The sequence below is a fragment of the Nelusetta ayraudi genome, unplaced genomic scaffold (genome assembly GCF_046127955.1).
Source record: "Nelusetta ayraudi isolate G7.1 ecotype Tasmania unplaced genomic scaffold, CSIRO-AGI_Nayr_v1 ptg000019l, whole genome shotgun sequence".
Taxonomy (NCBI): Eukaryota; Metazoa; Chordata; class Actinopteri; order Tetraodontiformes; family Monacanthidae; genus Nelusetta; species Nelusetta ayraudi.
Window position 1 is genome coordinate 7,205,427 of NW_027466069.1, and position 27,829 is coordinate 7,233,255.

The following is a 27,829-nucleotide window of genomic DNA, read 5'->3' on the forward strand; positions in this document are numbered from 1 at the left end:
GAAAACAAACAACTTTTTGGATTCTTGAAGGTACAATTAAAACATTTTAAACGCTTAATGATGCACATTTTTTAAAATAAGGGAAAAATTAAGCATAAAGAGCCAAAACACAGAAGTGCGTACACAGAGAAACAGAATGACAACAACACAAATTCAGTTTTGCAGGTAGGTTGTTGGCGCTGTCGGGTCACTTTTACCTTCATCATCCCAACAAATGTGTAAAAATGCTTGTTCAGCAGATAAGGACGTTGGTTCTAAAATTCAAGTTTGCGGGAAGTTTGATGTGCCATGTCAAATCTTAGCAAAAATATTCTCAGTTTGATTTCATAAAGACATCAGAACCTAAATACATCGTCATATCGTGCTTATGAACTTAGCTTCAAACAAGGCAAACCGGGCTTCAAACTGGGCCTTAACTTGGCTACTTTATCAATTTTAATTTATGTACACGTATTTTGCAAATTTAATTCATTTATTAAGTTTTTAGCATCAGTTGTTTTTTGTTTTGTTTTTAAAAAAAAAACTTAATTTATTTTAAATTAATTAAATAAAACGTAGATGGAAGGGTAGAGGCTGAATGGGAGCCACAGCCACACAACAACAACAACAACAAAAACAACAATAACACAAGAGGTCCCGGCATCAGGAAGTGAAGTTTCAAAAGTGGAGCAGAGTCTCGGTCCAGTGAATCGACGGTTCCAACAGTTTCTCTCTCAGCCGCAGGAGAAAACAGGTAAAATACCTATAACGGTATCCATGCATATTTGTGACTGCTCGTTATACAAACACACACGCGCGCGCACACACACACACACACACACACACACACACGCACACACATACACGCACACACATACACGCACGCGCCCAGACTTTGCATTCTGGCGAGGAACATGCCGGAATGATTTTTTTTTTTCTAAAGATCTGTTTTCTTTTTTTTTCTTTTTTTATTTCCTCTAAACTTTTCTGTGGTGCAAACACTCCTCATGAAAATGGGCTTGGGAGGGGGAGGGCTCAAGAAGAAAGAATCAATCAATGGCTGAGAGGAGAGAAAAAAAAACAGGAGTCGACATGCAAAAGAACGGATGAGAATTTTTTTTTCTATTCCCCCATCGTGTCGATTATTTTTCTCTTTTTCTGGGATGCGCTTGATAGGTTCCTATGGTCAGCAATGCTACTTCTACCGGACGAGGCTCATGCACGGAGGGATGCCGGGTACGACCGTCACCTCCTTTTTTTAAACCGAAGGGGGCGGGGGTTTCAGGATTGGACTGGAAGATGCAAGTGAAAGTTTATGATACAAAATATGTTACAGTATGTACGTCTTTGTCTCCACGTCCGTCTGTCACTCGCCCTCGCTTTTGACCGGTGGAGGGAACGCAGCGGCAAAATGCTAACTGCTAGCGTGAATTCCAAATGCGTGCACGTGCGCGAGTCCAGCGGCAACACGCGGATGTGTCTTGATGTCAATTTTTTTTTTGTTGTTGTTGAGTTTGCGTTCAGTGTAATTTATTTTTGTGCTAGTTCTGGCATTTTAAGCTAGTTAAAAAAACGAACAAACATGCAAAACAAAAATGTTTATGAAGCAAAGATTGAAGATCGAGGAAAACTCCAAACAAGTCTTTAGTTTTACAGAAATCGAGTCACGGTCCGTACTATTATAACTCGTGGGTTGACTTTTACGACTTACAAACTGCATGAGTCGTCAGAGACGCTCCCCTGTTGTCCGAATTTCTGGTTGGACGTTGAACATGAAAAATGGGACATTCTGTGAACATTCAAAAGTTGTACATGACACTTAACTGGTGGTATCATTATACCCGTCATACCGTTGGTATTAACCTGCAGACGCATTGATATACTGCTTTTAAACTAATCTAGCAGTCAAGCTTAGCACCACAAGTTGCTTAGCTTTTTTTTTTTTAATTAGCTAATAAGTACTAACTACGTAGTCACTCAGTGCTACGCAGTGCTGAAAGCATCTCCAGTGATCATTGGGTTTAAGTTTTGTGTGAATGGGATCATTTCTCACCGCCGTACCAGGACTGTAAAGACGTTTACACATGAACATCTGTACTGAAAATGTTCCTACCCAGAGTGCACCTCATCGGGACAAATGTGATTTTACATAATTCACATTACATCATCATGATTATTATTAGTAGTAGTATTTTTGGCGCTGCGTTCCCCCTCAGTTGTTAAATCTATTGCAGAATACTTGTCGCGCTCTCTGAAAAGATCACGGAACAAAAGGAATTCTAAGTTGCTTTACATTTGGTTCCCTGCGATGAGTACTGTCATTGATTCTTTTTTTTTCATAACACACACACTATTATTATTATTACTGTTATTCTGTTCATTTGAAGATGCTATTTTCCTGCTCGTTGTAATGTTGCATATTTCTGAAAAGTAAAAGGCTTTCGTTCCTCGTCCCACTGAAAACACTTCCCGAGCTACAGCCAGACCGGACCAGTGCGGCTCAGGCCTCGTGGATCCACCATCTCCTCCTCACACGCCCCCTTCGTTAGAAGCTCCGACCTCCCGGATCTAGAGGTCAACAGTGTTCGGGCTCAACTTTGGAGTCCAGGTCCAGGTCCTCTCTTCCATTGTCTTTTTGTGTCCTTTTAAAGCGGAAGGGTTCTGTCTCAATCAATCCACATGTTGAAAGTGTGAGCTAAACAAGTTTGTCTTCCCTTCTCTTTATCTTTTCTCTACAGCAGGGCCACAAAGGTTCTGAGGTTGAAATCAGTCTGGACGGTTCACTCCACGGTGGTGGACTCTGGATGCAGTGAGTTGACCCATTTCAAGGCGTCAGCATCCAGCTGAACAACATCAAACCAGGCGACTGAAGCTGCTGGAACTTCCTGCTTGTGACGTCGACACAACCAAAACTTCTGAAGTCGCATGAGGACTTACAACGAGACTTTCTGTCAAAGGACAAAAGTCGTGGAGCCACTAGGAGGTCCTTCTCCCGGAGAGTCTTTCCATGAACCGAGTCCTCCCCAAACTTTGTGCAAATGGGTTTGTGCGGGGGAGGCGAGCAGCAGGTATTGGAACCCAAGATGCATGAAGGTTGTGACTGTGCAGCGCCGGGCCTCAGTCGGTACCTCCGTCCGGAGGAACGGTGAGCGTAAGTTAAGGAGACCAGCTGCACCGCAAGGATCCGCCTGAGCGATCTCGGCCGGCTGCGCCCACAATCGGAGGCTGACGGGACGTTCACAGTTCTCGGGGCGAGGAGGAGGGAGGGCGTAGGAGGAGGGGAGGTGCTAGTAGAAGGGGGTCGAGGAGGAGGAGGAGGTGGGGCAGGCCAGGTCAAAGGTTATAAGGAGGAGATCTTGACAGTGTCCTGGGTGTAGGCGGTGGCCCGCGTGTTGCGCAGGATGCCTGGCATGGGGGCGGGCGACGGCGGGAGGCTCTCGTCGGGTGAGTTGGCAGGCGGCGTGGGGATGCTGATGATGGCGGCGGTGAAGTCCTGCTCGCCGCAGTTCAGCTTCAGGTCGCCGGTCTGAGCGTTCAGGCTGGAACGACTGGGCGGGAAAAAGACAAGCAAACCACAGGAAGAGAAACAAGTCAGTTCAAGAAGGAAACACTCAAGATTGAAGAAAACACAAGAAGAGCATCACGGGATGGAGAACACTGGTTCCCTGAACACTGGTTTCCTGAAACCTGGTTCCCTGGACAGTGGCTTCTTGAACACTGGTTCCCTGAACACTGGTTTCTTAAAGTTGCGCCGTCAAACTATCACAACCTTTGGTAAAAGCACCAATCTCAGGCATTTTCAGATGTTTTCAGTGCTTTTGTTTTTTCAGCCAATTGGCAGCGCTCTCCGAGCTGCGGCCAGAGCAGGCAACCACAGCGGCAGAAAGCCCCCAGAAACCACAGAAGAAGACAAAGAGAGCATTGTTAGTCCCTCCAAACGTCATCAGTCTTACTATGGTCGCATCACAATAGTAATATTTCGTTAATGCAGTTACCAAAACAGGACGGGCTGACATTAGGACAGGCATGGGAAAAGTACGGCCTGGGGGCCATAAGTGGCCCATTTAGCTTTTTAATCTGGTCCACCGAAGCACGTTTTCTACATATCCCATGACAGTTTTCTCCTATGAGGTGGGTCACCGGAACACTCCACCCATCTGCTCCTGGTCCGACTCCTCTGTCAAAATTTAGAACCCATTGTGGTGCACGAGTCAAAAAGTTTGCCCACCCCAGCATTAGGAGGACTCGCCAAGATTCTGACCAAAAATGAGAATGAAACCACACACTTATTCTGTGGCTCCACCCCCTCTTGAGAACAGTCCAGTGGTGCCTCACAGGGTGGGTGAAGACCACATTGCTACTTCTACTCTTGGGGATTTTGCTTGAATTCTCTCTAATAATGCCGCTGCGAACTGTTGCAGAAGATGTGTGCGATTGTCGTGACTGTTGTTGACTTTACTTTTGCGGCGGGATGGCGGTGGTCTTGATGTGCAGGGTGTCCAGCTCCTGGACGCTGCCGCGACTGACCGACACGGTGGAGTTGGCCAGCCGCATGGCCGCTCTCCGGCGGGCGCGGCGGGGGCAGCAGCCGGTGGAGTTGTTCTGCGCCCCCTGCTGGCTGGACAGGGAGGTGCTGCGGCTGGTCCGGTAGCCCACCGACTCGGTCATGCACAGCTCGCTGAAGGTGATCTCGCTGGTGAACTCGTGGTTCTGCGGGTGGGGAGGTGGGGGGGGAGAGGGAGCAGTTGGCAGAGCCGAGAGTCGTCAGGACAGAGTCAGAGGAGAAATGGAGGCTGTGGGAGATTTTGGGGGCGGAGCCTCACCGTGGTCTTCTCCAGGCAGTGCAGCAGGTGGTTGTGTTGGTGCTCGAACGCCGACCGGTTCTTCACACACAGCGCCGTACTGTCGCTGTCATGGTCCTGGACACACACACACAAACACACACACATACTTCCTGGTCAGACCTGAGATCTGGCGCCACCTGCAGGTCTCCCTGCAAGGCGGAAGGTTGATGTTCACGGTGGACGGCACTGAATCCGGGCGACACGACAATGTGGAAGTCACGGGTTTTAATCTGATTGTCTTCTTTTCCTCCTCCCCCTCCTGCTCCTCCCTTTTCTCCTCCCGCACCTCCTACTCCTCGTCCACCACCCTCACGTCCGTCTCTCATCTCTCTCCTTCTCATCTCAGCTTTGACTAAAATATTCATCCTCTTATTCTCCGTTGTCTCCTCCGTGCTGCGTTCTTTAAGTCCAGCACTCCTTTTCTGAGAGCTAAGAGGGATTAAGGCTTAACAATATCTGTGTGTGTGCGCGCGCATGTGTGAGTGTGTGTGTGCCTGTGCATTTAAAGCCCCGTTTCCCCGATAATAAAAGCGGACGGTGATGACGCTGAAAATGAACTTCCTCTTCTCCCGACCCGCTCGGCTGCTCTCTCGTTAGCGACGAGCCTCGCCTGGTTTTCTGCCGTTGTGCTTCTAATCCGGGAGCCGACCAGAGACTGCGGGAGAGAAACGGCCAGCGGAGGAGGAAACTCACTCTGCTCTGGTCTGTCGGCTAGCAGCGGCGGCTGTTTATGTGGATGTCGCATGTCGACTGTTTGCCAAGTTTCCCTGCAGGAAGACTGTGTTTGCAATAGCTAACGCTAAGAAAGGTAGCTTTGTGCGCTAACCCAGATGATGCCAACAAGCGGTGGCGCCGGAATATGTATTTGCTAAACTACAACAACATGCTGATTTGGTTTTGCTAGCAACCGGCTAATGTTAAAAGGGAAAAGGATGAAAGTTAACGCAACTTGAGCTTAAAAAAAAGCTGCCGTGTGACAACGTTGTCACTCCTCCGTCTCTCTTTTCTTCATCCACGCCTGTCCATCAGTAACACAATATTGTGGGTTCAGTGTTCCAAGATCTGTCAAGGCAACACAAACTGTTTCCTTCACAGGTCCAAGTACTCGACAGGTATTGCGACAATAACGAGGCCGGGGCGGGGCTTAGTGAAGAGCCAGTCATTCCAAACAAGTTAATACAAGTTCACACACAAATATGCAGCGCAGTGTGTGTGTGTGTGTGTGTGTGTGTGTGTGTGTGTGTGTGTGTGTGTGTGTATGTACGTGTACGTGTGAGAAAATTGGTCTGGTCTCCCTCCATCACTGCCCGACTTAATCTGACTGTAATCTAGACTTCCTGCCAGATAGTGAGAATTTATCGACTGTCGGGCCGAGTATGTGTGTGTGTCTGTGTGCGTGTGTTTGTGCGAGTGTGTCTCACCCCGAGTGATCGGTCTCCTTTGTACTGCAGGAAGGCGTTAGCTGTTCCCTTCTTCGACATGCGGATGCGAGCCAAGCGCACTTTCTGTGAGATAGAAAAAAAGCAGCGTCAGCACACACACACGCACACACACACACACACCCACACACACACACACACACAGTTGGAGCTCTGAAGTTGTCTGTCTTGAAAAATGGTTCCGTTTTTATTTTTTAAAAGTTCAGTCGGCGTGCCAGCACTTCACTGTAATCTGAGGTCCCAATAAAATCTGCCCGGTAACTCAAACAATTGACGAAACCAATCAGAATAATTACGTTGTTTGTCTGCGTGTGACTTAATCACACTGTAAAAACACAAAACAAGTGGGTGATTCCATGGCGAAGTAACTTTACCACCAGGTTAGAGGGCTAAAAGTGACCGTCGTGGCATCGTTTGAGAAGAAGTGGTGCTGAGCTGCAGGTGTGCCAGAATGAGGCTGCCCCTTGCAGGTCTAGTGCAGCAGCGCTACAATAATAACAATAATAATAATAACAAGAAAAATTGGAGTCACCGTGCTGTTACATTTCACCGACTGCCCCTTTAAATCTAACTGCGAGAGAAGAAGAAGAAAAAGAAGAAGAAGTGGGAGAGACCTGCTGCGCCCTCATCTTGTCGGCTCTCTGGTTCTGGTGGTAGATGCGGCTGAAGTTGGAGACGATGACGGGCACCGGCAGGGCGATGACCAGCACGCCGCTCAGCGAGCAGATGGAGCCGAAGATCTTGCCGGCGATGGTGTTGGGGACCATGTCTCCGTACCTGCGGCGGAGAGAGGAGACGGTGGGCGGGTCAGCTGACCGGCAGCGTCATCAGATGGACTTCCTGGAGACGCTCCCAGGGACTGAGGGGATACGGGATTCCACCTCCCACAGGTCTTTGCGTGCAAATTCAGACATCACGACATCAGCTAGCAAGGCTACTTTGAAGGCCTTTCTTTGATCCTCTCCGCGTCGCCGTGGATTTAAACCCTCTCCATTCAAACATGCAAATGGCTCGGGCTGCTGAGCGGCCAATCAGATACGCGGGTAATGAGGCGCGGCACTCGAACCTGCTGCCGCTGATTACATGCGGGTCCTTCTGCGAACAGGAGCGCGACCCCGTCTGCTGCGCTAACGCTCGAGCCAGGAAACTAATTTGCTTCAAGGTAGAGAAAAAAAAGAAAGATAAAAAGCTCATTTCAAAGTCACGCAATGTCTTTGAGCGAGCGCGTCTTTAAGTGAGGAGCTCCACTGTCACATCCTCAGGCGTCACTTGTGTTTGTTGGCTAACAGGAACCTCAGCAAAATAACCAAAACGATGGATCCGTTTTGGAATTCTGGAATAATGCTGTGCTATTATATTATAGTTTTGTTTCAAATATGCTAAATGAAGTAGATTAAATGTGATAAATGTTTTTTTTTTTTACATTTCCAATTCAATTCAAAACAAAACATGCTTTGCTTGACGTGCTGATTTTAGCTTTGTGTTAACCAGGGCTGAATACCAACCACGTCGGTAGCCGATGCTAATTATTTACTAAAACAAGCTAACTTTTATTGCTTGAACGTCTCTTCGGGAGATTGCAAGACACTTGACTCGGTTGAGAATTGAGTGACGGACAACAGCAGCGATAGCATTTGGCTTGTTTTACAAGCATCTGTCCAATCGCGTGAGGTCCACGTGGCTTCGCTGCGTTCCTCTTCAATATGGACCTTTGATGCAGGTCAGGAGGCAAACCTGACGGTTAACCTGACAACCTTATACAGTAGCTGTGTTAAGCTACTGACTAACAGGTCTGCCAAATGGTGATGTTGACGCTTACTGGCTCTCAAGGTGATAAGTCAGTTTTTCAGTTAGCTTACAGTTGAGCTTCTTGGACAGCAATTACTTAAACATTTAGGACTTTTCAGGGTTCGTTATTCTTTAAAAAAAAAAATCTCATTTATGCACAATAAATACAGCAACAACAGCGTTCTCTGCCAGCTTTCCACAACCCCACAATAATCTGGCACCAAGAACACAACTGAGACCAAACTATCAACTGGCGTGTGGATGAGCAGAACAGACAACGGCGGTAGCAGCTGCTGTATCGCCTCGTTAGCTTGCTGTTTACGGCCTGCAGAGGCTGTAAAGTTTCATTTCGAGCCATAAATTCCCTCAAAATGTTTCAAAAAAAGAAGGTGAGCGTCATCTAACTGGCAAACCCCATGTTGCCAACTAGCAAACTGGCAACAGACAAACATCTCTAAAATAAGATTCTGTTTGTAGTAAAGAAAACAGTCAGAACATAGATTGCAACCTCCCTCCTTTATCAAGCGAAATCTTCTCATCGGTCTCCATCATCGACTCCAAACAGACAGCCAGACCTTTACATCGAGCTCGAAGGTCTGACCTTTGACTCCTGGTGTCCCCAAAATGAGCGGAGTAGCTCCTCCTCGCAGATCAGAAGTGTAAAATCAATGCAGGTCAATCAGCCCCTACTGACAGGTTTCCCTGAAAATACGACTTTGTCTTTGTTGACAGGGACACTCTGCTGGGTGGGAACGGTTGCGAGAGAGGGGGAACAGTCGTGTGCAGCCCGGAGCGTCCTGATGGGCAAGCAGCGAGCGAGGGAGGACGTTAAGTGGCCAGAGAGCGGCGAGCATTAGCAGAGGAAAAGCCATAATTATCGATCGAGGAAAGCCCTGGTGTCATCGCCGCGGGTCCAGTCAGCGGCTCGGAGAAAAAAAAAAAGAGAGAGGCTGCACTTTGTTTTCGTTCAAGTGGAGAGACGATGTCTGACTACGGCCTGCGGAATGATGCCCGAAAGGAAACCAAAGAAAACGAAGGAGAAGAAGAAGAGCTAGTGAGAGCAGCTGCCAAAAACAAAACATTGGCAAATCAATTTCCTTTCAGCAGCACAGACAATTTTCTCTGGACTCGTTCGCTCATCACCTCAATAAGGCCATAAACAGATGCTATGCGGTGTTAGCTGTTTCCGCAGAAGCAGCCGAGCCCGGGTTAGCGGGTTAGCCATGCAGCGCACGCAGTGATGTACAGTACGCAACCCCCGCCAACGTTAGCATCTTCAATATTTGAGTGACGTCATGATCGTCGAACAGTTGTTGCAACATGGCCTCAGATATCTAGGGAGGATACTGGGGTGTCTGCTGACTTTCAATGAGTGAAGAAGAAGAAGAAGAAGAAGAAGAAGAAGAAGAAGAAGAAGAAGAAGAAGAACAACAACAAAAACCTATGATTTTACCGTGACAGGATCTCTTTAGTGTGTTCGTGTGTGTATGTGTGTGTGTGTGTGTGTGTGTGTGTGTGTGTGTGTGTGTGTTAATTATCAGCTGTAAATCTGCAGCAGCTGGAGTTCTCAGCCAAACACTAAACACAACGCACCTTTAATGGAGAGTACATTGGCTTTGATGCTAATTGGGCCACACACTCCTCTCGTATGTGTGTGTGTGTGTGTGTGTGTGCGTGTGTGTGTGTGTGTGCGCGTGCGCGTGTGCACACACATACTTGTAATGCTGATCTTGCGGGGGCTCGACTCATAACACAAAACACCAGATGCAAATTCTTCCGAATGAAAATATTTTTTTGTCTAAATAAAAACTGAGAGGATAATTATTTCAAGGGAATGAACGGAAGAGTTTTTTCCTCTTCACCAGTTGAGCGTCTGCAGTTTAGTCGGCTCCCAGTGGGAGGTTCACTTTGAGGAGATCAGTTGACAACAAGGCCATGTTGTCGCTACTGGAAGAAGTCAAAAGGAGGGTCAAAGGGTCGTCCTGTCACTACCCACAATGCCTTGCAGGCATGTCTATACAGTGTATAGGCATGAGTACACACACACACACACACACACACACACACACACAAACGCACATGCACACAAGGGCTATAAATACGACTCAGACTCACAAAGACACAGTGAAGCTGTATTTATTTTTTTTACCTCTGACGAAAAAACATGACTTTATTTATGCTGTTCATTGACCTGAAAAGTGATTACGCACACACACACACACACACACACACACACACACACACACACACACACACACACACACAGCAGTTCGGCGCAAAACCTCTTTACAGTTTAATATTAAGGCTATTTTGAATCAATGCGTCGAGCAGTAACAGGTGTTGACCAGCAGGGGTCAACCAAGCCAACAGTGGCATCAGTTTCTTAAAATGTCGGCGAGGTTGTGACTGTACAGATAAGTGATTAAAGTCAGTGTGCGTGCGTGCGTGTGTGTGTCTGCAGCTGCAAATGCTAAATAATGGATGGCAACATTAGCGGCTCGTGGCGGGTTAGAGGGGAGAGATAGAGTTTATATTCTCCCCCGTGTCAACCCTCCCTTCCAAAACTCTCCCTCCATCCCCGACCCGCCCCCACCGTCACTCCCTCCCTCACCCCCCAACCCCTCCTCCTCCTAATCATCATCATTATAGGGGGTGGGGGGGTCGTTATCAGTGGCCGCCGGAGCCAAACGGTCGTCTTGCGGCGCCAGAAAACGGCCGAGTGGCTGTTTGTCAGCTCGCCAGCGGGGAGGAGGGGTAGGAGGGGTGAGGTGGGGAGGGGTGAGGTAAGGGAAGGGGGGAGGAGGGTGGAGGTCAACAGAGTCCAGGTCATAAACACTGGGAGCAGCCGAGTCGCTGGAGCAGCTTTTATTATTTCTCCTCGTCGTTATTTATTCAAATGACTCGTCATTTATGGATTAAAATATAAGTAGAAAAATGCTTACGACGCTTTGGCGCAAACATTGGATGGAAGAGCTGAAGAACTGCTGCGATTCCTCTGACATCCACCTTGAAAAGCTCCGGCAGTCTGGGAGCCTTTTTTTTTTTCCAGCCGCTGAGAGTTTAACACGACCAATCAGTGTCGTCTAAGGGCTAGGGGGGGGGTGGAGGCGGAGCTACAACCTGCTCCAGGAAACAGGGGGTGGCTGCTTCCGGCATGAGAACAGTGATTGTGTCAGCGTGGACGCTACAAAAGCAATTTCCTCGGCAGAAGAAGAAGCGGCAGGCTGCTGATTGGCTACTGTAGTTGGATTCCGCCCACCACTTCCTCCTCCGCCTGCCTGCCCAGCAGCCTTGCAGCAGGACAGACGGGTGTCGTGACAAAAAAATAAAAGGTTTTACAAAAAGAGGGGACGTCCCAGTGGGGTTAGCCCCGCCCACTCAGTGCGGCGCTTCAGCCGGTGAATATTTCATGGTCGGGATTATGTCATCCTGGAGGAGACGGTCGGACCCCACAGGAAGTACTCAGAGCTGCCAGCCGGCCAATCAAAGGAGGCAGCCGATCCCTATCTCCCACCTGCCGCACGGCAGACGGCCAATCAGCATCTTACCCTGGGCCAGACAGCCAATGGTAATTGAGTTACAGAGGAGAGCTAGAAGGACAATTAAAGTGCAGGAGGGGGAGGAAGACGTGGATAGGAAAAGGAAGAAGAAGAAGAAGGGGGAGGAGGAGAGATGGGAGAGGACGAGGAAGGAAATGTGGTAGGAGGAGAGGAAGAGGGAGAAAGATACAGAAGACGACAAAGAGAAGGAGAAAAAGAGGAATAAACAGGAGAAAAGAGCAGAAGAAGAAAACAGGAAGTGGACGACAGGAGGCAGAGTTCTTCACAAGGACGTCGTGTCGACCAATCAGAGTCCAGCAGCACAACTTTTGCCTTCGTCTGGCCAGTTGGAGCAGGTTCACCGAGTGAGGACTCCTTCTGCTCCCCCACACCTCCTCCTCATCCACCTCTCGCTCCGTCTCCTCGTCCTCCCTCACCTCCCCCCTCCCTCCTCCTCCAGTGATATCCAGCAGCATGTTTAATTGATGGAGGAATGATGAAAGTTGCAGGAGGAGGGATGGTTGTTCCGTGTTTTCTCCTCCTCTGCTGAAGGAGATTTTCTTTCTCTTTCCTCCAGATTCTTTCTCGCGTTCCGACTCTTCTCTGTTGCATATAGTTTTGCTGTTGCGTTGAGGACAGTTGGAAAAAAAAGAATCAAAACAGGAAGAGTCATAAATCTTCTGCCTGTGAGTCTTTCTTTTTTTGGATGGATGGTTTTCAGTGTTCAACTCTATCTTAAAAGTCAACGTTTTTATTTAGCAACCAGCTGCAAACAGGGAGGTTTAACACAGTCAAGGAACAGTATGTAGAAAAACATTCCAAAGTGATTTGGAATCATTTCCTCCCTCCGGTAAAACATCAAGTGGGGATGAAACGAGGAGACAAAACTGAAGCAGACGCAGGAGCGTCTATTTTCAGCGACGTGATTGGTTATTTAAAGTCCAAAAGCTCTGCGGATGAAACCGGCTGATGAGTGCGTAAAGTGGTCACATGACTGGCGGGTAAAAATACGGCGGACGGATTTGGAATCAAAAGGTTTTTTTCACGCTGCCTGGCGATCGGCCACCGGGCGTTCCCGACTCCGGAACTGGAAGCAACCAAAATCGAACCCAGCATCCGGGGGCCTCCACGGCCTGGAGTCAGTCACAGGAGAGGAGCTACCAAACAGCGGGCTAAACCCCCCACGAACTCATGTGACCTGGGACTCGGCCATGTGACTCAGCGAACGGCTCAGGCGGGAATCGATCAGAAGCAGGAAGTGCAAACACTTTGAAAGCAGCGGATCGTTCCCAAAATAACACACGCACTCACGCACACACACGCACACGCACACACACACATACACACACACACACCTCTAAAAGCAGCCAGCAGCTCGCTGACTCACTCTCTCGCTCTCTTTCTCTCCTCTCTCTCTTTTCGCAGCCGTGGCGAATACCAACCGCCGAGTGAACAGTCCACGTTACGAACCCCGTGACCTCTGACCTCTGACTCCGGGTGTCGTCCGTGTTAATCAGACTTGACTCCGCCCCTTTAAAGCTCCTCTCCCGTCTCTCCTCCCTCCGTCTATTTCTGGATGCAAGGAGTTAAACCTGCCATCAATGTTTCAGAGCCCACACACACACACACACACACACACACACACACACTGTCTCTGCGGTTTAGCCAGAGTACCAGCCGTGTTTCCGCTGTGGAGAAATTCAATCCGTCTCCGTTAAAGGAGGATATAATGTGATGCTGTATGTTTCGCTGCCGGAGATAAAAATAAAATCCCTCCCTCCACCTCTCCCTCCGTCCAGCCGTCCGTCCATCCCTTCTCCACACCTCCTCTCCTCCCCTCAGGATGAAACCCTGATCTATCCAAAGTGGTGGAAGATTTCCCGAGGAGGCAGAGGAGTGAAGAAGTGGTCTACCAGCTGTTAGCCGCGGCCAAGCGAAAGAAGTGGATGAAGAAGAAGAAGAGGAAAAAGAAAAAGAAAAAGAAGAAATCTGGGAAAGAGCCGTTTTCTGAATCACTCTCAACGATAAAGAGCTTTTTACCGACGACGTTGCCCACAAAAAAACATAACACTGAAACCGCTGCAGTACTTCAGCCAGGCCAGATGAGGTGCTGTAAAGCGACTCCTTTTAAACCGGAGAAGAAGACCTGGATCGTGCAGGGCGGGGCTATGACATCATCGTTTTAAAAAACAATAAAAAAAAAACCAAACTAAAACTAGCAATCAGCGTTTGGACGAAGCTGGGCAAAGGTTTTACAAATTATCAACAATGTGTTGTTTTGGCCTTTCGCCGCAAACAGAACTTCTCTGTTTACGGCGAAACGTTCTGCATACGCCAGCCGAGTTTCCGCAGAATCTAGCAGAATTCTGAGGCCGAGCCGCGAGAGGTGACCGTCACCAGCGGGACACAGAGAGGAATTAGCGTCCGCTGGCTGAGTCATCGGCGCCGGCCAATAGGAACGCTACTCCGAGACAGACTGTCGGATTAAGGTGATGTTGATGCGGATCAGCTGGATGTTGACAGTTTTTCCAGACAACATTCCAGACAACCATCGGCTCTGATTTTACCTCCAACCAGCTGACCAACATTATTCCTTTTTTTTTTTACTAATAAGGAAAAAAATGTTATTTTGCATCTTTTCTCGTGTGCAATGTTCGTCAAATTGCACGTTTCTTAACCTTTAACGTTTGGAGCCACGGCTGATGTTCAGATGAATGTAGAACTCAAGTCAGAGTATTTCTGTTTTTTTATTTTTTATTGTTTTTCTCTCACCATTAGGGTCAAATTTATCCTTCAAGCTGCGTTTTATTTTGAAAACCTTTGAAGTCCTGCCTCTGACCTCCTGCACTGTCGCACACCACCATCTAGCTCAGGATGTATCCGCAACGCCCACATTACCCAGAATGCCGCTCGGCTCAGTCCGCCCTCCAACACCACAGTCACAGGGTAAAAACTCTGCAGCGGCTTTATCGCAGCGCCCCCTGCTTGCCTCCACAGGAAGTGATCAAACTGCGGCTGAGAGAAAACCAACGACTGCAGCGTTCAAATCAGTGGGATTGCAAATTGCACACGTGCACGCACACAAACACACACACACACACACACACACACACACACACACACGTGGCGCTCTCTCTTTTTCTTTCCTACACCTCCTTCCTACTGATTCCCTCCTCCTCCTCCTCCTCGTCCTCCTCCTTCTTCTCTATTACACAACACTTACTGCGTCTCTAATGTCTTTTATTTGTTCGTTTTTTTTGTCCGCGTTTATTTTTACACGCACGCACGCACGCACGCACACACAGACAAAAACACACACACACACATGCCTGAAACAATCCTGAATATCACATGACAAGCATTAAATCTTACAGCGTCTCACATGAGGAGGGGAGAAACTCGAGGGGGGTAAAAGAGAAGGGGGAGGAAGAGGAGGAGGAGGAGCTGTGTTGTCAGGAATGAGGGGAAAGAGAGGAGGAGGTGAGGTGAGGAGGTGATGAAGGAGGAGGATAAGGAAGAAGAAGGGATGATGGTGATGCAGGAGGACGAGGAGGAGGAAGGAGGGAAGAGATGATGGAGGAGGAGGAGGAGTGGACAGGCAGACGGTCCCTGCAGAGCTTCCTGAGCATCTGAAACTGGAAACTAGGACACACACACACACACACACACACACACACACACACACACACACACACACACACACACACACACACACACACTTGCACAGGTTTCAGGTCTACAGTGTGAAGGACTTCAACCTGTATCTCTTTGATAGTCCAGCAGGGGGCGACTGTCTGATGCTGGGACACACTGTGTCTGACTCGGCAACAGGTCGATTGGATTCATCCGTCAAGCGGCCCTGTGATTGGCTGGGCCCCAGATGTAGGCGGGGCTACAGTGCGACCGCTAGCCAGAGCTCAGTTAGCTTAGCTCGAGCATCAAATGGTATTAAAACACATTTTCTGACCAAGCACAGACAACTTTCCAAACCTTTTAGTCGAAGCAGATGTATACAAAGTAAAACTTTATCGATCCCGCCAGATGACAGAACAGAACAGAGACGAAGCTGAAGATGTTTTGTTTTCTGGTAGATGAAGCTATTAATATAATCAAGATACAACAAACTTTATTTGTCACATGCTCTAGCTGGATGTCCAATGAGATGATGATGATGATGATGATGATAATAATAGTAATAATAATAATGATAATAATAATAATAATAATAATAATAATAATAATAATAATAATAATAATGATGATAATTAAAAGAAGAAGAAAAAGAAGAAGAAGAAGGAATTTGATACCGAGTCTGATTCTGACTGTGATACTTTCTACTTCCTGGACACCGGTGTGGTGGTGGATGGATGTTTCTCCACCGGTGTATTTTTATTCCTGGAGACGTCTGACACTGACCTCTGTGACCTCTGCACCACATTCTTCATGTTTCACTAAAGAGCTTAAACCCGATCCTGCTGCTGCCCCTGCCGCTGCTACTGCGTCTTCATCTCTCCACTGACATTCCCTCCTCTCTCCTACCTACTCTGTAAACCGGCTTCATGTGAAATTGTTGCAAAAGACACGAGCCGGCGAGCCAGAGGGGCGGAGCAGTGGTACGGGATGGGGGCGGAGCTAAAGACGTGTCAGACCAGTAACAGAGCGAGTGGGGGGGCCACGATGGGTTCTAAAATGTGACAGAGGGGCCGGGGCAGGAGCAGGCGGATGGAGTGTTTTGGTGACCCACCTCACAGGAGGAAAATATATCATGGGATATGTAGAAAATGTGATTTAATGTCTTAAAACACAGAAAAAAATGGATGAAATAAAGCTACTTTATGACTTCCTTTCTATTAATTGAATTTCTTCAAGTTCGACGGGCCGGACAAAAAAGCTAAACAGACCATGTACGGCCCCTGGGCCGTAGTTTACCCATGCCTGGCCTAGCGTTATCTTTCTCTGTGCTGTTTTAATTGAGGCTTCAAGGCTCACACACTTGAAGAAAGTTCTTCAAGTTTTGTTTTATCGAAAAAAAAAGTTTTACGGCTTTATGAAAAGTTTAATGGCAAAATTTGGCAAAGAAATTCAGCAAAACGTCAGCAAAAACATTTGTATTCAATTCCTGGATTTTGTTTAAAGGTCGTCTTCTTCTTCTTCTTCTTCTTCTTCTTATTATTATTATTATTATTATTATTACTTATGATACTCCAGTGTTTCCCTCACTATTTCAACTGTGTACGATTTCAGCCGTCCACTGTTCTCAGTTTTGGCCACCGGCTCCACATGTGCGTGACGGCAATTGTAAAACTTTCTTCTTCCGTGGACGTCAAGCACGTTTTGTCTTCTGCTCCTCATGAATAAAGATCAGCGGCTCTGAAGGTCACTGACTCTGAAGGGAGGCCGAGAGGTAGCGGACGTCCGGCACGATTAGCCGTTAAAAATACCACCACTGTGACGCAAGAAGCCGGCTAACCGGTGGAGGGGCCGTGGCTTTAACCACCAGGGGGCGATAAACAGCCACGGCTCGCAGCGGCGACCCCTGATGCGCCTTGACACCCTTCACTGCGCTGGGTGAAAGTCTGATTCTTCTGGACTATGATTTAGCCGCTACTTTGTTGCTAATGCAGGCCACGCTCAACAGTTTGCTTCTACGTCAGGATGCCATTCAACCTCTCTTTAAGGCTGTGATGTCATCACAGTCCGTCCCCGCAGGACCGTGGACTTTGAGGTGAACGGAACATTTCGAACCGCGTGTGTTTCATAGCTTAGCTCCCAATTAGCATAATTAGCATGTTGCACAACCGTAGCCTGAGCCTGGCTAAATGTCACGCTCCGCAGTGCGTGACAACGCCGGCGGCTGTGACCTCTTGCGCAACAAAAGACATAATATGTATGGTTTTTTTTCCCATCATGCCTCGGGAGCAAACAGAGTTGACGACCAATCAGAGGATTTCTTATATTTATAGGATTTTTAGGGGCTTCATTAAAAGGTCCCGTAGTCCCCATAGTCAAACATGAACAATCCCAGTTAGCCCTCTATTCACAGTGCTTTGCAAAAAAAAAAAAAAAACCTGCCATGCTTTAGCTTAATGCTAACACTAATGGGTTGGCAGGGAATGAAAACCGAGTTGGTCTCAGAGGGCGGAGCCCAGCTCTGGTAGTGCAGTCAAGAACCAGAGAGAGGCATTGGTTCGCTGCATGTCATCCACTGCGAGTCGTTTCAATAAAGTTCTCTTCACAGACAAATGTTGTTTGATGCTTTTCTTCATTTTCAACTGACATTAAAGCAAACGTTTTCTACTTCCGTCACCTCTGTCAAATTTTACAAGGCATTATGGCCCCACCAGCCAAAAGGTTTTCCCACCCCTGGTGCAGCGTGGGAGCGCCGGGAGCTTTGTCGCTGTCGCCGAGTCAGACGCAAGGTTTTTCAGACGAGACGTCAGGCAAAGAAGCAAAGAAACAAACAGAAAAGGAAAGAAGCAGTAAGCCAGCCCGCTATTGGTTGGACTTCCTGCTTGTCTTCCTGGCCCCGCCCCTCCCCTCTCTATTAAAACATTAACTTGAGCGTCGACGCTCCATAATTCCATCCCGGCTGTTTTATAAGGCCGCCGCGCTCTCAGGGTCATATACATCCTGTTCCTGAGAGGAAGTGGCTGCTTCCCCTCTTGTTCTTATAAATAATGTTGATGGTAAAGTGCTCTGCAGCAGCAGCAGCAGCAGCAGCAGCAGCAGCAGCCAATGAGGTCGAGCTTGTCTGCTGCGGTCGGCTTCCAGGAGGCTGTTTGCACACACTCTGCATCACACCCACACACACACACACACACACACCTGTCATCAACATTTAAAAAATAGTCATTGGTAATTGGCCCCCTGGTGGCCGGTGGGGGAATAGCTCAGAAGCTCCTCCCCCTTCAAAGAGCAGCAGAAGTGTTTTGCGCCAAACCACAAAATTCAAGATGTCTTTTCTGCCTTCACAAAACCTGACTGCGAACAGGAAGCCCTGCTTCCAACACAGCTCCCCCTGCTGGACTGGATGTAGCCGGTTGCTTAATAATAACAAACTCAATCACTTGAGTAATGAGATTGTTTTCTTTGTTTGTTTGTTTGTTTGTTTTGCTCGGATCCCAACCGAGCGACAACACCGTTTATCATCAAAACGCAACGCAACGCCGAAAACAGATTCCTTGCAGCCGACGGCAGGAAGCTGCTTTTGTCTTTTCCCAGCCTGCTAATCGACGTCGTTCATCACAGCGAGCTGAAGATCAGCGGCCCGTTGACGCGGAGGCGCGAGTTCATCAGTTCATTTAACCGCTTCCTTAGGAAGGAGGAGGGGAGGGGGGGGGCAGAAAGCGGCGATGCTCCTCACACTTATTGCTTCTGGAGGAGCTGCGTGGACTCGATGATTCCTGCCCCGCACTTTATTATTTGCACGGTGATAAAACACAGGAACAAGGCAATAAAGGCGGCGAGATGAAAAACAGCGATAACAAAGTGAACAAAAGAGAAACAAGTGAGCAGTATGGGTGGAGGGGAAATGAGGAGGACGGGGGTGGTGGTGGTGGGGGGGGGGTGGGTGAGGAGGTGGAGATAAGAAGGGGAAGGGGAAGAAGAGGAGATGGTCAAGGATGGGAGGAGGGGAGGGAGAAGAAGAGGAGGAGAAGGAAGATAATCAAGAGGGAGGAGGAGGGGAAGAGGAGGAGGAGGAGGGAGAGAGGAGGAGGACGATAAGTAAGAGGAAGGAAGAGGAGCAAGAGGAGGAGGAGGAGGAGAAGAGGAGGAGCCTTGGGGCAGGGACGAGATGGAGGAGGAGGAGGAGGAGGAGCCTGCTGAGGAGGGCAGAAGGTCGCTGTAAGCTGATTTTTATGCATATTGATCCTGTTGCTGTAAACCGGCCACTAAAAACATTAAAGGACCATAAGCATTTTTAATATTTTTTGTACATATCAGCAGAAACTGCAGCAGCCTCCTCATTGGTCGCATTCCCTCCTTCAGTTCTGACAGCAAACAGCCGATGGCAACGGTTTTATCTACGTTATCGTTGTTGTCGTTGTTATTGTCCCGGTTATGAATCTGGAATAAACACATCACTCCAGGGAAGCGCCGCTCTATTATTCCGAACCCTATGCAGGATGAAGAGCAGGTTCCACAGAGGAGGTTCCACGGCTTCATCCCGACTCATCCTGCTGCTGCTGCTGCTGCTGCTAGCAGAATTAGCCCAGGACTCTGCAGCGGCTTCCTGTCAGCTTGGCCGCTATCTTTAGCGCATCGGGCGCTCTCCAGCTACCGGTCGCAGCCTTCAGAGCTACAACTAATAGCTGTGTGGTCGCAGAGCATAGTCTCTGTGAGCTCCACACTTTGGATGACACTGTGCACGCTAGCTAGCTAGCCTGCTAGCTGCTAACAACCAACCAGCGGTGTTTGGACTGCTTTGCGCGGCTCACTCAGAGCAGAGAGTAGATCGCACTGTCCGCAATGGCTAACGTTAGCTAGCCATGTTAGCAGCAGCTGCCCAGAATAAGCAGTGCATTTCAAAAGGTTAATAGCCACAACTGGCTCTGGCCTTCCAACTGAGCTTGCTAGCTTAGCATTGTGATGTTATTGACGTCATAGGGCCCCAACCAAAAAACAAATTGATAGGAATCAACTGAGCAAAGTAAAGTTTTGTGTTTTCTTCCAGGAAACTTTCAAGAGCCAACGCTGCAAACGCTTGCAAAAAAATTGCTCCATTTTCCAGTTCAGGACAAATATTTGTGTACTTGCTACTATTTTTCAAGATTTCCTTTTTGTTTTCTTACAGAAACTTCACCCCCTCCAGGGAAACTGTGAGATCCAAGGAGTTTTTTATTTTATTTTATTTATTTATTTATTTATTTTACAAAATCCATATTTTACTGGAACAAGCTGAGAAAGAAAAAAGAAAAAAGACGGATCACATTCAGCTCTGAGTGGAATCCAGGATACAAAAAAAAAAGAAAAACCAGGAGGTTCTATTTGGAGAGAGCAAGAGGGAGGCAGGGAGTAACTGAAGGGGTGAGGAGGGCGAGGCGGGGGAGGAGGGAAGGAGGGAGGGAGGTAAAAGCCTGGCTGTGTTCTGCTGCCTGCTGAATCCATTTAGAGGTCGGCCTCGGCTGCTAATGGAGCAGAGAGTCGGCACCGCAGCCACTCCGGCTTCTGGTCCTGCCTCGGAACAACAACACTTCCTCGGTCTCCATCCACAAGCCCCGCCCCCTTCCGCTCAAAACGCCCGTATCATGCGTAAAGATTCGGTCGACTCCACGGAAAAAAACAGGCCGTCCGTAACTTCTGCTAAGTTCTGCTGCCGCTCCACCAACACCCCTGTGATGTTACAAACAGTCTTGGCACAAATCAGTCCCTCTGTGATGTCACAAAGGGCCCCCAGGGTCAGTGAGCACACCCCCAGGCTCCCCAGGGGTCAGGCGTTTGGCTTCGCCCCTCTGAGGCCGAACCTTTTAAAGGTCCGATAATTTCAGCAGGTGGCTTTAAACAGAGGGCTAAATACGCTGCTTCCCTGAGAGCTTCCTGAATCATGTGATCCTGATCATGTGACGCTGCTCCGCTGGAGTCCACGATGGGAGACGGTGAAGGTGCTTTCTAATGGTGGGATTGAAGATTTTCCTGATTGTGGTTGTTTTCAGGGGGATTGTTTTCAGAATATTTTCTCAAAATAACAATTTCGGAGCGACAATCTGGAGGGCTTCTTGTGATCGGACAGTGTTTGTCCATCGTCAGTGTCCCGCTGTTTACAGCACGCACAAAGAAAAAAAAACATCGTCCACAAACACAAATTCAACCTCAGTCCACAGCAGTCAACCAAACGTCCAGAAATGCGCAGGACACAGGACAGCTAGACTCAGCTAGCCGCTGTGCAGAGTTAGCACACTACCCGCTACACTAGCCGTTGCGCGTTGTCATCAAAGCCACCTGAACGGAAACGCATCACAACACAACGACAGAACAACTCAAAAATCATCCTGGCGTCACGGCCACAAATGCTTCAGCACAGCCGTTAGCTTAGCACGTTCGCTAACAAGCCATCAGCTGCGTCCCATTTGTGACCTCTCAACCTTAAATTCACAGACAGTATTGCCTCAGGTATACAAGTGTGTGTGTGTGTGTGTGTGTGTGTGTGTGTGTGTGATAGCCAGTGCGGTGGCCGCAGTAACTTATGGCCAGCTACTGACTCACTCACTCTATTTCTGATGTTCAATCCAAGCGCTCTTTGAACAGCAGATAATAGATCAGCGGTGGAGAGCCGGGGGGGCGGACACACACACAGACACACGCACACACACACACACACACACACACACACACACACACACACACACACACACACACACACACACACGCACACATGTGGGCGGCAGCACGGTGAAGACACACCACCGTACTTGAGGACCGCTGAGTGGGAGGCGACACACACATGCACACACATGCACAAACACACACACACACACACACACACTCTCTCTCTCTTCCTCCCTTCACAGTGGAAACAGACCGAAAACCAAGCTAGAGTTAGCCTAGCGTTAGCGTGTCCGGCGGCGACTCACCCCAGCGTGGTCATGGTGACGATGGTGTACCAGAAGGAGGCCGGGATGGAGGTGAAGGTGGAGCCCTCGGTGCCCTTCTCGGCGTAGAACATGACGGTGGCGAAGATGATGATGGCCATGGTGAGCGAGAAGAGCAGGAAGCCCAGCTCGGAGGCGCAGCTCTTGAGCGTGTAGCCCAGGATGCGCAGGCCCTGCGAGTGGCGCGAGAACTTGAAGATGCGGAAGACGCGGAAGACGCGCAGCGTGACGAAGGCGCCGCTCACGTCCTCGTTCTCCGGCATGACCAAGCCGATGTAGTAGGGCATGATGGCCACCACGTCGATCACCGACATCACCGAGCGCATGAACTTGCAGCGGCTGGGCGCGGCGAAGAGCCGCATCAGGTACTCGAAGGTGAAGATGAGCACGCAGGCCGTGTCCATGCAGAAGAAGGCCAGGTTGTACTTCTCGCCGCACGGCAGCTCCTTCCTGCTGCCCTTCAGGGGCCGGCACGGCACCGTCTCCACCACGTTGGCGATGACCGAGACGGCGATGAAGAAGCCGGTGACGTAGTAGAAGACCAGCGCCATGGTGGAGGTGTGCGGGTTCTCGAAGGCCCGCCACAGCCGCTCCCGGGAGGTGCTGTGGGGGGGCAGCGGCGCGTCCATGGCCTCGTTGGCCTCCGTGTCCTCGGCCAGCCGCTCCTGGTTCTCCTTCTTGCGGTCCCGGTACTCCTGCGAAAGGGAGGGCGGGGGGGGGGGGAGTGGGGGGGGGGGGTAGGGAATGGGAGAGGGGGAGGAGGAAGAGGGGAAGGAGGCGGAGTAGGAGAGGGAAGATGTGGAGGAGGTAGGGGAGGGAGAGGAAGAGGAGGGGGAGCAGGAGGTGGAAGAGGAGGAAGGACAGGATGGGGGAGAAGTGGGAGCAAAGGAGGGAGAGGAAGAAGAGGGTGGGCAGAGAGGGGAGGTGGAGCAGGAGAAGGTAGCGGTGGAGGATAGGGAGGAGGGGGAGATAGGGGAGGAGAAGGCGCAGGGGGGAAGAAGGGTGGGGGGAGCAGAGAGGGGAGGTGGAGGAGGTGGAGGAGGAGGAAGGACAGGATGGGGGAGAAGTGGGAGCAAAGAAGGAGGAGGGGGAGGAGAAGAAATGGAGGAGGATGATGAGGGGTGAAGGGGGAGGAAGGGGAGGGAAAGAGGATGAGGGGGGAAGATTAGCAGAGAGGGGAGGTGAAGCAGGAGGGAGGAGAAGGGAGGAGGGAGGAGAAGGGAGTAGGAGGAGGAATGGGGGTGTAATGAGCGTGGAAGGGGGAAGGAAGGAGAGGAAGAAAGGGAAGATGGGAAGGAGGAGCAGATGGAGAGAGGAGGAGGGAGATGGAGGAGGAAGAGGTAGGGAAGGTGGAGGAGGCGAGGAGATAGAGGAGGGGAACAGGTGTAGGAGGAGGAGGAGGAGGAGGAGAAACAGAAAGATCTGAGTCAGACTGAACTGGGGAGCTGGAACAGAGCAGAGAAGTCGTTCATGTTGAGTCTCTGAGAGAAAACATTTCTGAAAGGCTTGGGTCGGTTATTTTCTGCCGGTTCAGTTTGGTGGAGACGCGCAGCAGAGCCGAGTTTCTCCAACAGTTCCTCCGAAAGCTGTTGGTACACTGTAGAGTGGAAACGCTGTGAGAACGTTTGAGGGGAAATGAAACACGTCTCAAACGGCGCTAAACCGCTTTTATTTTGTCCAACATTCTTGTTTACATGAAAAGAGAGAGAGAGAAAAAAAAAGTGCATAATCTGTGAAATCTACTCCAGGACTGAAAATAAAACCCTGCCGATGGATCTGCGGGGAGGATGCGGGGGAGGCAGCGTAACAAAGATCTTCCCAAACTGGAATCTCTCACCGTTAAAGCGACGTGAGAAAAAGAGTGTGTGAGAGAGAGAGAGAGAAAGAAAATCTAAACAAAGCGTCACGTTTATGAAACAAACAAGGCTCAGAAAGACAGTTTTATACAAGCCAACGTAATAGACGGAGGAGGCATGGAATGAAGCTAAAGCTAACTGATCGCTAGTCTTTCTCTATACCGGCAGACTAAAGCTAAAGCTATCAGCTCACTGGCCTACTTTATCTCCACTAGCAGACTAAAGCTAAAGCTATCAGCTCACTGGCCTACTTTATCTCCACTAGCAGACTAAAGCTAAAGCTATCAGCTCACTGGCCTACTTTATCTCCACCAGCAGAATGAAGCTAAAGCTAACTGACCCATGGCCTCCTTTCTCTACGTTACCAGTGTAGGGCTATAGCTAACTGCTCCTTGGCCTTTTATCTACACTGACAGACTAAAGCTAAAACTCGATTTTTTTTATCCACTGCAGCAGAATGAAGCTAAACTAACTGATCCGTGGCCTCCTTTCTCTATGCTAGCAGGCTAAAGCTAGAAGTAGCAGGTACCGCTTGATGGATGCCTCTGAACTCCGCGGCGAGGTTTTTGTTGTTTTTTGTTTTGTTTTTTACCTCCATGCAGCAGTCGCCGATGATCTCCGGCACGATGCCGAAGAAGGCCAGCTCCTCGTCAAAGGCCTGGATGCACTCGTGTCGGGGGTAGTGCAGCTTTCCGGTGCGGTAGAAGTTCAGGATGTGGCGGAACATCTCGGGGTCCCGGTCGAAGAAGTACTCCTCCGTGTCCTCGTTGTAGAAGAACTCCTTCTCCGAGGAGCCCAGCAGCGTGTCGGGGTAGCGGTCCAGCGTGTTCTTCCACGTCTGCCGAGGAGAGCGTGCAAAGATGTCAGACCAGGAAAACACGTCCGCAGCCGTTTGGTGGGGATTTTTGTAGAGCATCACAGAATCCAATCGCTGGACCGCCTGCTGTTCGGAACCTTGACATTTTCTTTTGGGGGGACGGTGGGAGGTAATGGGCTGCGCTAATGCAAAAGCTAAAGCTGCAGTATGCAATTTTCATGTCTGTCATACATCAGGAAACAAAATGTGTCAAGGCACTACTGTTTTTACTTCTACCTCTTCTCCTTCTTCTTCTTCTTCTTCTTCTTCTTCATCTTCATCTTCTCTTCTTCTTCCTTTGTTTATTAAACTGGAAGTTAGCACATTAGTATGTTAGCGCGTCAGTCTGACCTACTCCTTCTCCTTCTCCTGCCCATTGGAACAGCTGCCCCCCCCATCGAAAATGACCAGATGCAACGAGAGTCGCCTTCTGTAACGATGTGGTTTTTCCAAGGGGACGACTATCAGTGAAACACCAGCATCCGACTCTGCTAAAATGCTCAACTGCGCTCTCTAGTGGTGGAAGGTTTTTTCTTTTTGCCACTTTTAAGCAAAGAGGAGCCTACACTGGAGGCAAATGCTCTGGTGGTTCCTCTGGTAGTTCCTCTGGTAGTTCCTCTGGTAGTTCCTCTCCGGCCAGCTACAACTGGAAACGCATGCAAATGAAATTCATCGCCAACGGCCAATCGAATGAGGGTTTATTTTCTTCTGCCGCTGCTCCAGAAATACTACGTAAAGCGGCGACATCAAAGAGGGACGGCTGTGGGGGGGTGAGGGTCGGGGGAGGGGCAAGAGAAGTGGGGGGAGGGGATTTTGTGTAGCTCTAACGGTGTAACCTTGTTCTCAAAATAAACAGAATCCCCCCCTTTTATGTTCGGTGCCATTACTGGATGAAGCTGCTCATTATGGAGATGAAGAGCAACGCCGGCGTGTCACATGTTGCCAGGGAGAAAAAAAAAAACCCAGGCTGCCCTGGTGTGAAAAATGGGAGCATTGGGAATGTTGGGAATGTTGGAAACGTCAGAAACATAGGGAATGTCAGGAGCGCCGGTAACTTCGGAAGCGTCGGGAACATCGGGAATGTTGGAAGCGTGAGAACCGTCCGAGGCGTCGGGAACACTGGAAGCGTCGGGAACACTGGAGGCGTCAGGAACACTGGCAGTGTCGGGAACACCGGAGGCGTCCGGAACACTGGAGGCGTCGGGAACATCGGGAATGTTGGAAGCGTGAGAACCGTCCGAGGCGTCGGGAACATCGGGAATGTTGGAAGCGCGAGAACCATCCGAGGTGTCGGGAACATCGGGAATGTTGGAAGCGTGAGAACCGTCCGAGGCGTCGGGAACAGAGGTAATGTCGAAAGCGTCAGGAACGCCGGAAACGTCAGGAACGCCGGAAATGTTGGGAACTTTATGAACGCCAGGAAGCGTCAGGACTGTCAGGAACATTGGAAGCATCGGAAAGCGTTGGAAGTGTTGGGAATGTCAGAAGCGTTAGGAACATCGGGAACGCCAGAGGCGCCGTAACAGAGCGTCCGTGCTCAACCATTTTAAAACTTCCCGAACGATTTTCTCCTTCTGCTGTCGTGGAAACTGACAGTCAAACCTTCAGCATCGTCAACCCACCGCAAAGTGTTTAGCCCGCTGTTTGCAGCCTCCCATCGGGCCTCCGCTTTGGAGTCCTTTTGGAAGGGATTCAAAAACCAGGCTGAGCTCTCGGACCAGGGTGGGATCCTACGCCCACTGTAGCCTGGAGGTTTAGGTGTGTGCGTGGGGGTGAGAGGGGAAGTCGCCCATCAACTGCCCGTGACATCGCGGAGGGCGGGGCCTGGACACTCACCTGGAAGCGGACGCCGCTGACGTTGACGTAGAGGATCTCGTCGGAGCGCGACGAGTTGTCCACCGGCGGCTTGGGCATGGTCTTCTTGGCCAGCGGCAGCCAGCCCACCGCCGCCGCCCGGGCGAAGGGCAGCCACGTGGCCACGCCCGCCGCCATCTTGCCTCAGCGTGGGGGGAAGGGGAGGCGTGTCCTCTGCAGAGTGGGCGGGGTTCAACCCGGGGGGAGAGGGGTGAGGAGCAGGAAGAGGGAGGCCGTCTGCTAAAATCCTCACTCACTCACTTCCTGTCCCCCCTTGGTACTGGCAGCGAGGGAGGAAGTGGGCGGGCATTTCCGGGAGAGGGAGGGGCCGGGGGGCGGGGAGGTGGGGGTCGGGGGGGCAGGGGGAGGGGCCAGACGCCTGTCAGGTGTCAAGCCATGAAGGGAACGCCGCCGAGGAGTGAGAGGGGCGGCGCATCAGGCGCAGGGCGAGGCTCCACCCGTCCCCTGGATCAGCAGGGCGCCCTGCTGCCCTTCACAATAAAAAACCTTCAAAATGGCAAAAGCTTCTGATGCTCTAATTTGTCGGGGGAACCACTTCCTGTTTGAAGCTTCTTCAGTCGCGACTGTTTAATTCTGCCGGAGGAAACAGGAAAAAATTAAAAATAAAACGGGACATGAATCCAGGTGGGAAAGAGTTTGGCCCCGCCCCTCCCCCCCCCTCTCCCTCTGAGTGGAGCTCGGTCGCCCGCCGTCTCTCTCTCTCCCTCTCTCTGTCTGTCTGTCTCCCTCCTCAGCTCAGCTGATTTGTTGCAGCCTTTCAGATTTTTATTAAATTGTGCTGAAAGTCTCTGGAGCTGCTGGACGGACACAAAGTGTTTCCTGATGGATCTTCTTCCTCCTCGTTAATATTCCTCCAGCTGTCCTGCTGCTGCTGCTGCTGCTGCTGCTGGGGAGGAGGCGGAGCCCCGTCCCTCACTCCATGTCCATGTATGGCTGCCTGTCAGGGAGAGAGGGAAAGAGAGAGAGAGAGAGAGAGAGAGAGAGAGAGAGAGAGAGAGAGAGCGTGAGAGAGACGAATCAGGAGGAGAAACTTGGAAAACGGAGTAAGAAGGAGGAGAAGGGAG

The 27,829-nt window shown here is 49.9% G+C and overlaps 1 protein-coding gene across 1 annotated transcript; it reads right to left on the reverse strand.

The window, feature by feature from the left end:
• Positions 1 to 515: 515 nt before the first annotated feature.
• On the reverse strand, positions 516 to 27,760 carry kcnd1 (potassium voltage-gated channel, Shal-related subfamily, member 1). Its single transcript, XM_076026747.1, has 8 exons — positions 26,727 to 27,760; positions 24,627 to 24,872; positions 22,161 to 22,873; positions 6,877 to 7,039; positions 6,245 to 6,328; positions 4,803 to 4,898; positions 4,439 to 4,689; positions 516 to 3,527 (listed from the first exon to the last, which is right to left on the reverse strand). The coding sequence occupies exons 1-8, from the start codon at positions 26,880 to 26,882 to the stop codon at positions 3,320 to 3,322; spliced, it is 1,917 nt and encodes a 638-aa protein (XP_075882862.1). The 5' UTR covers positions 26,883 to 27,760; the 3' UTR covers positions 516 to 3,319.
• Positions 27,761 to 27,829: the final 69 nt, after the last annotated feature.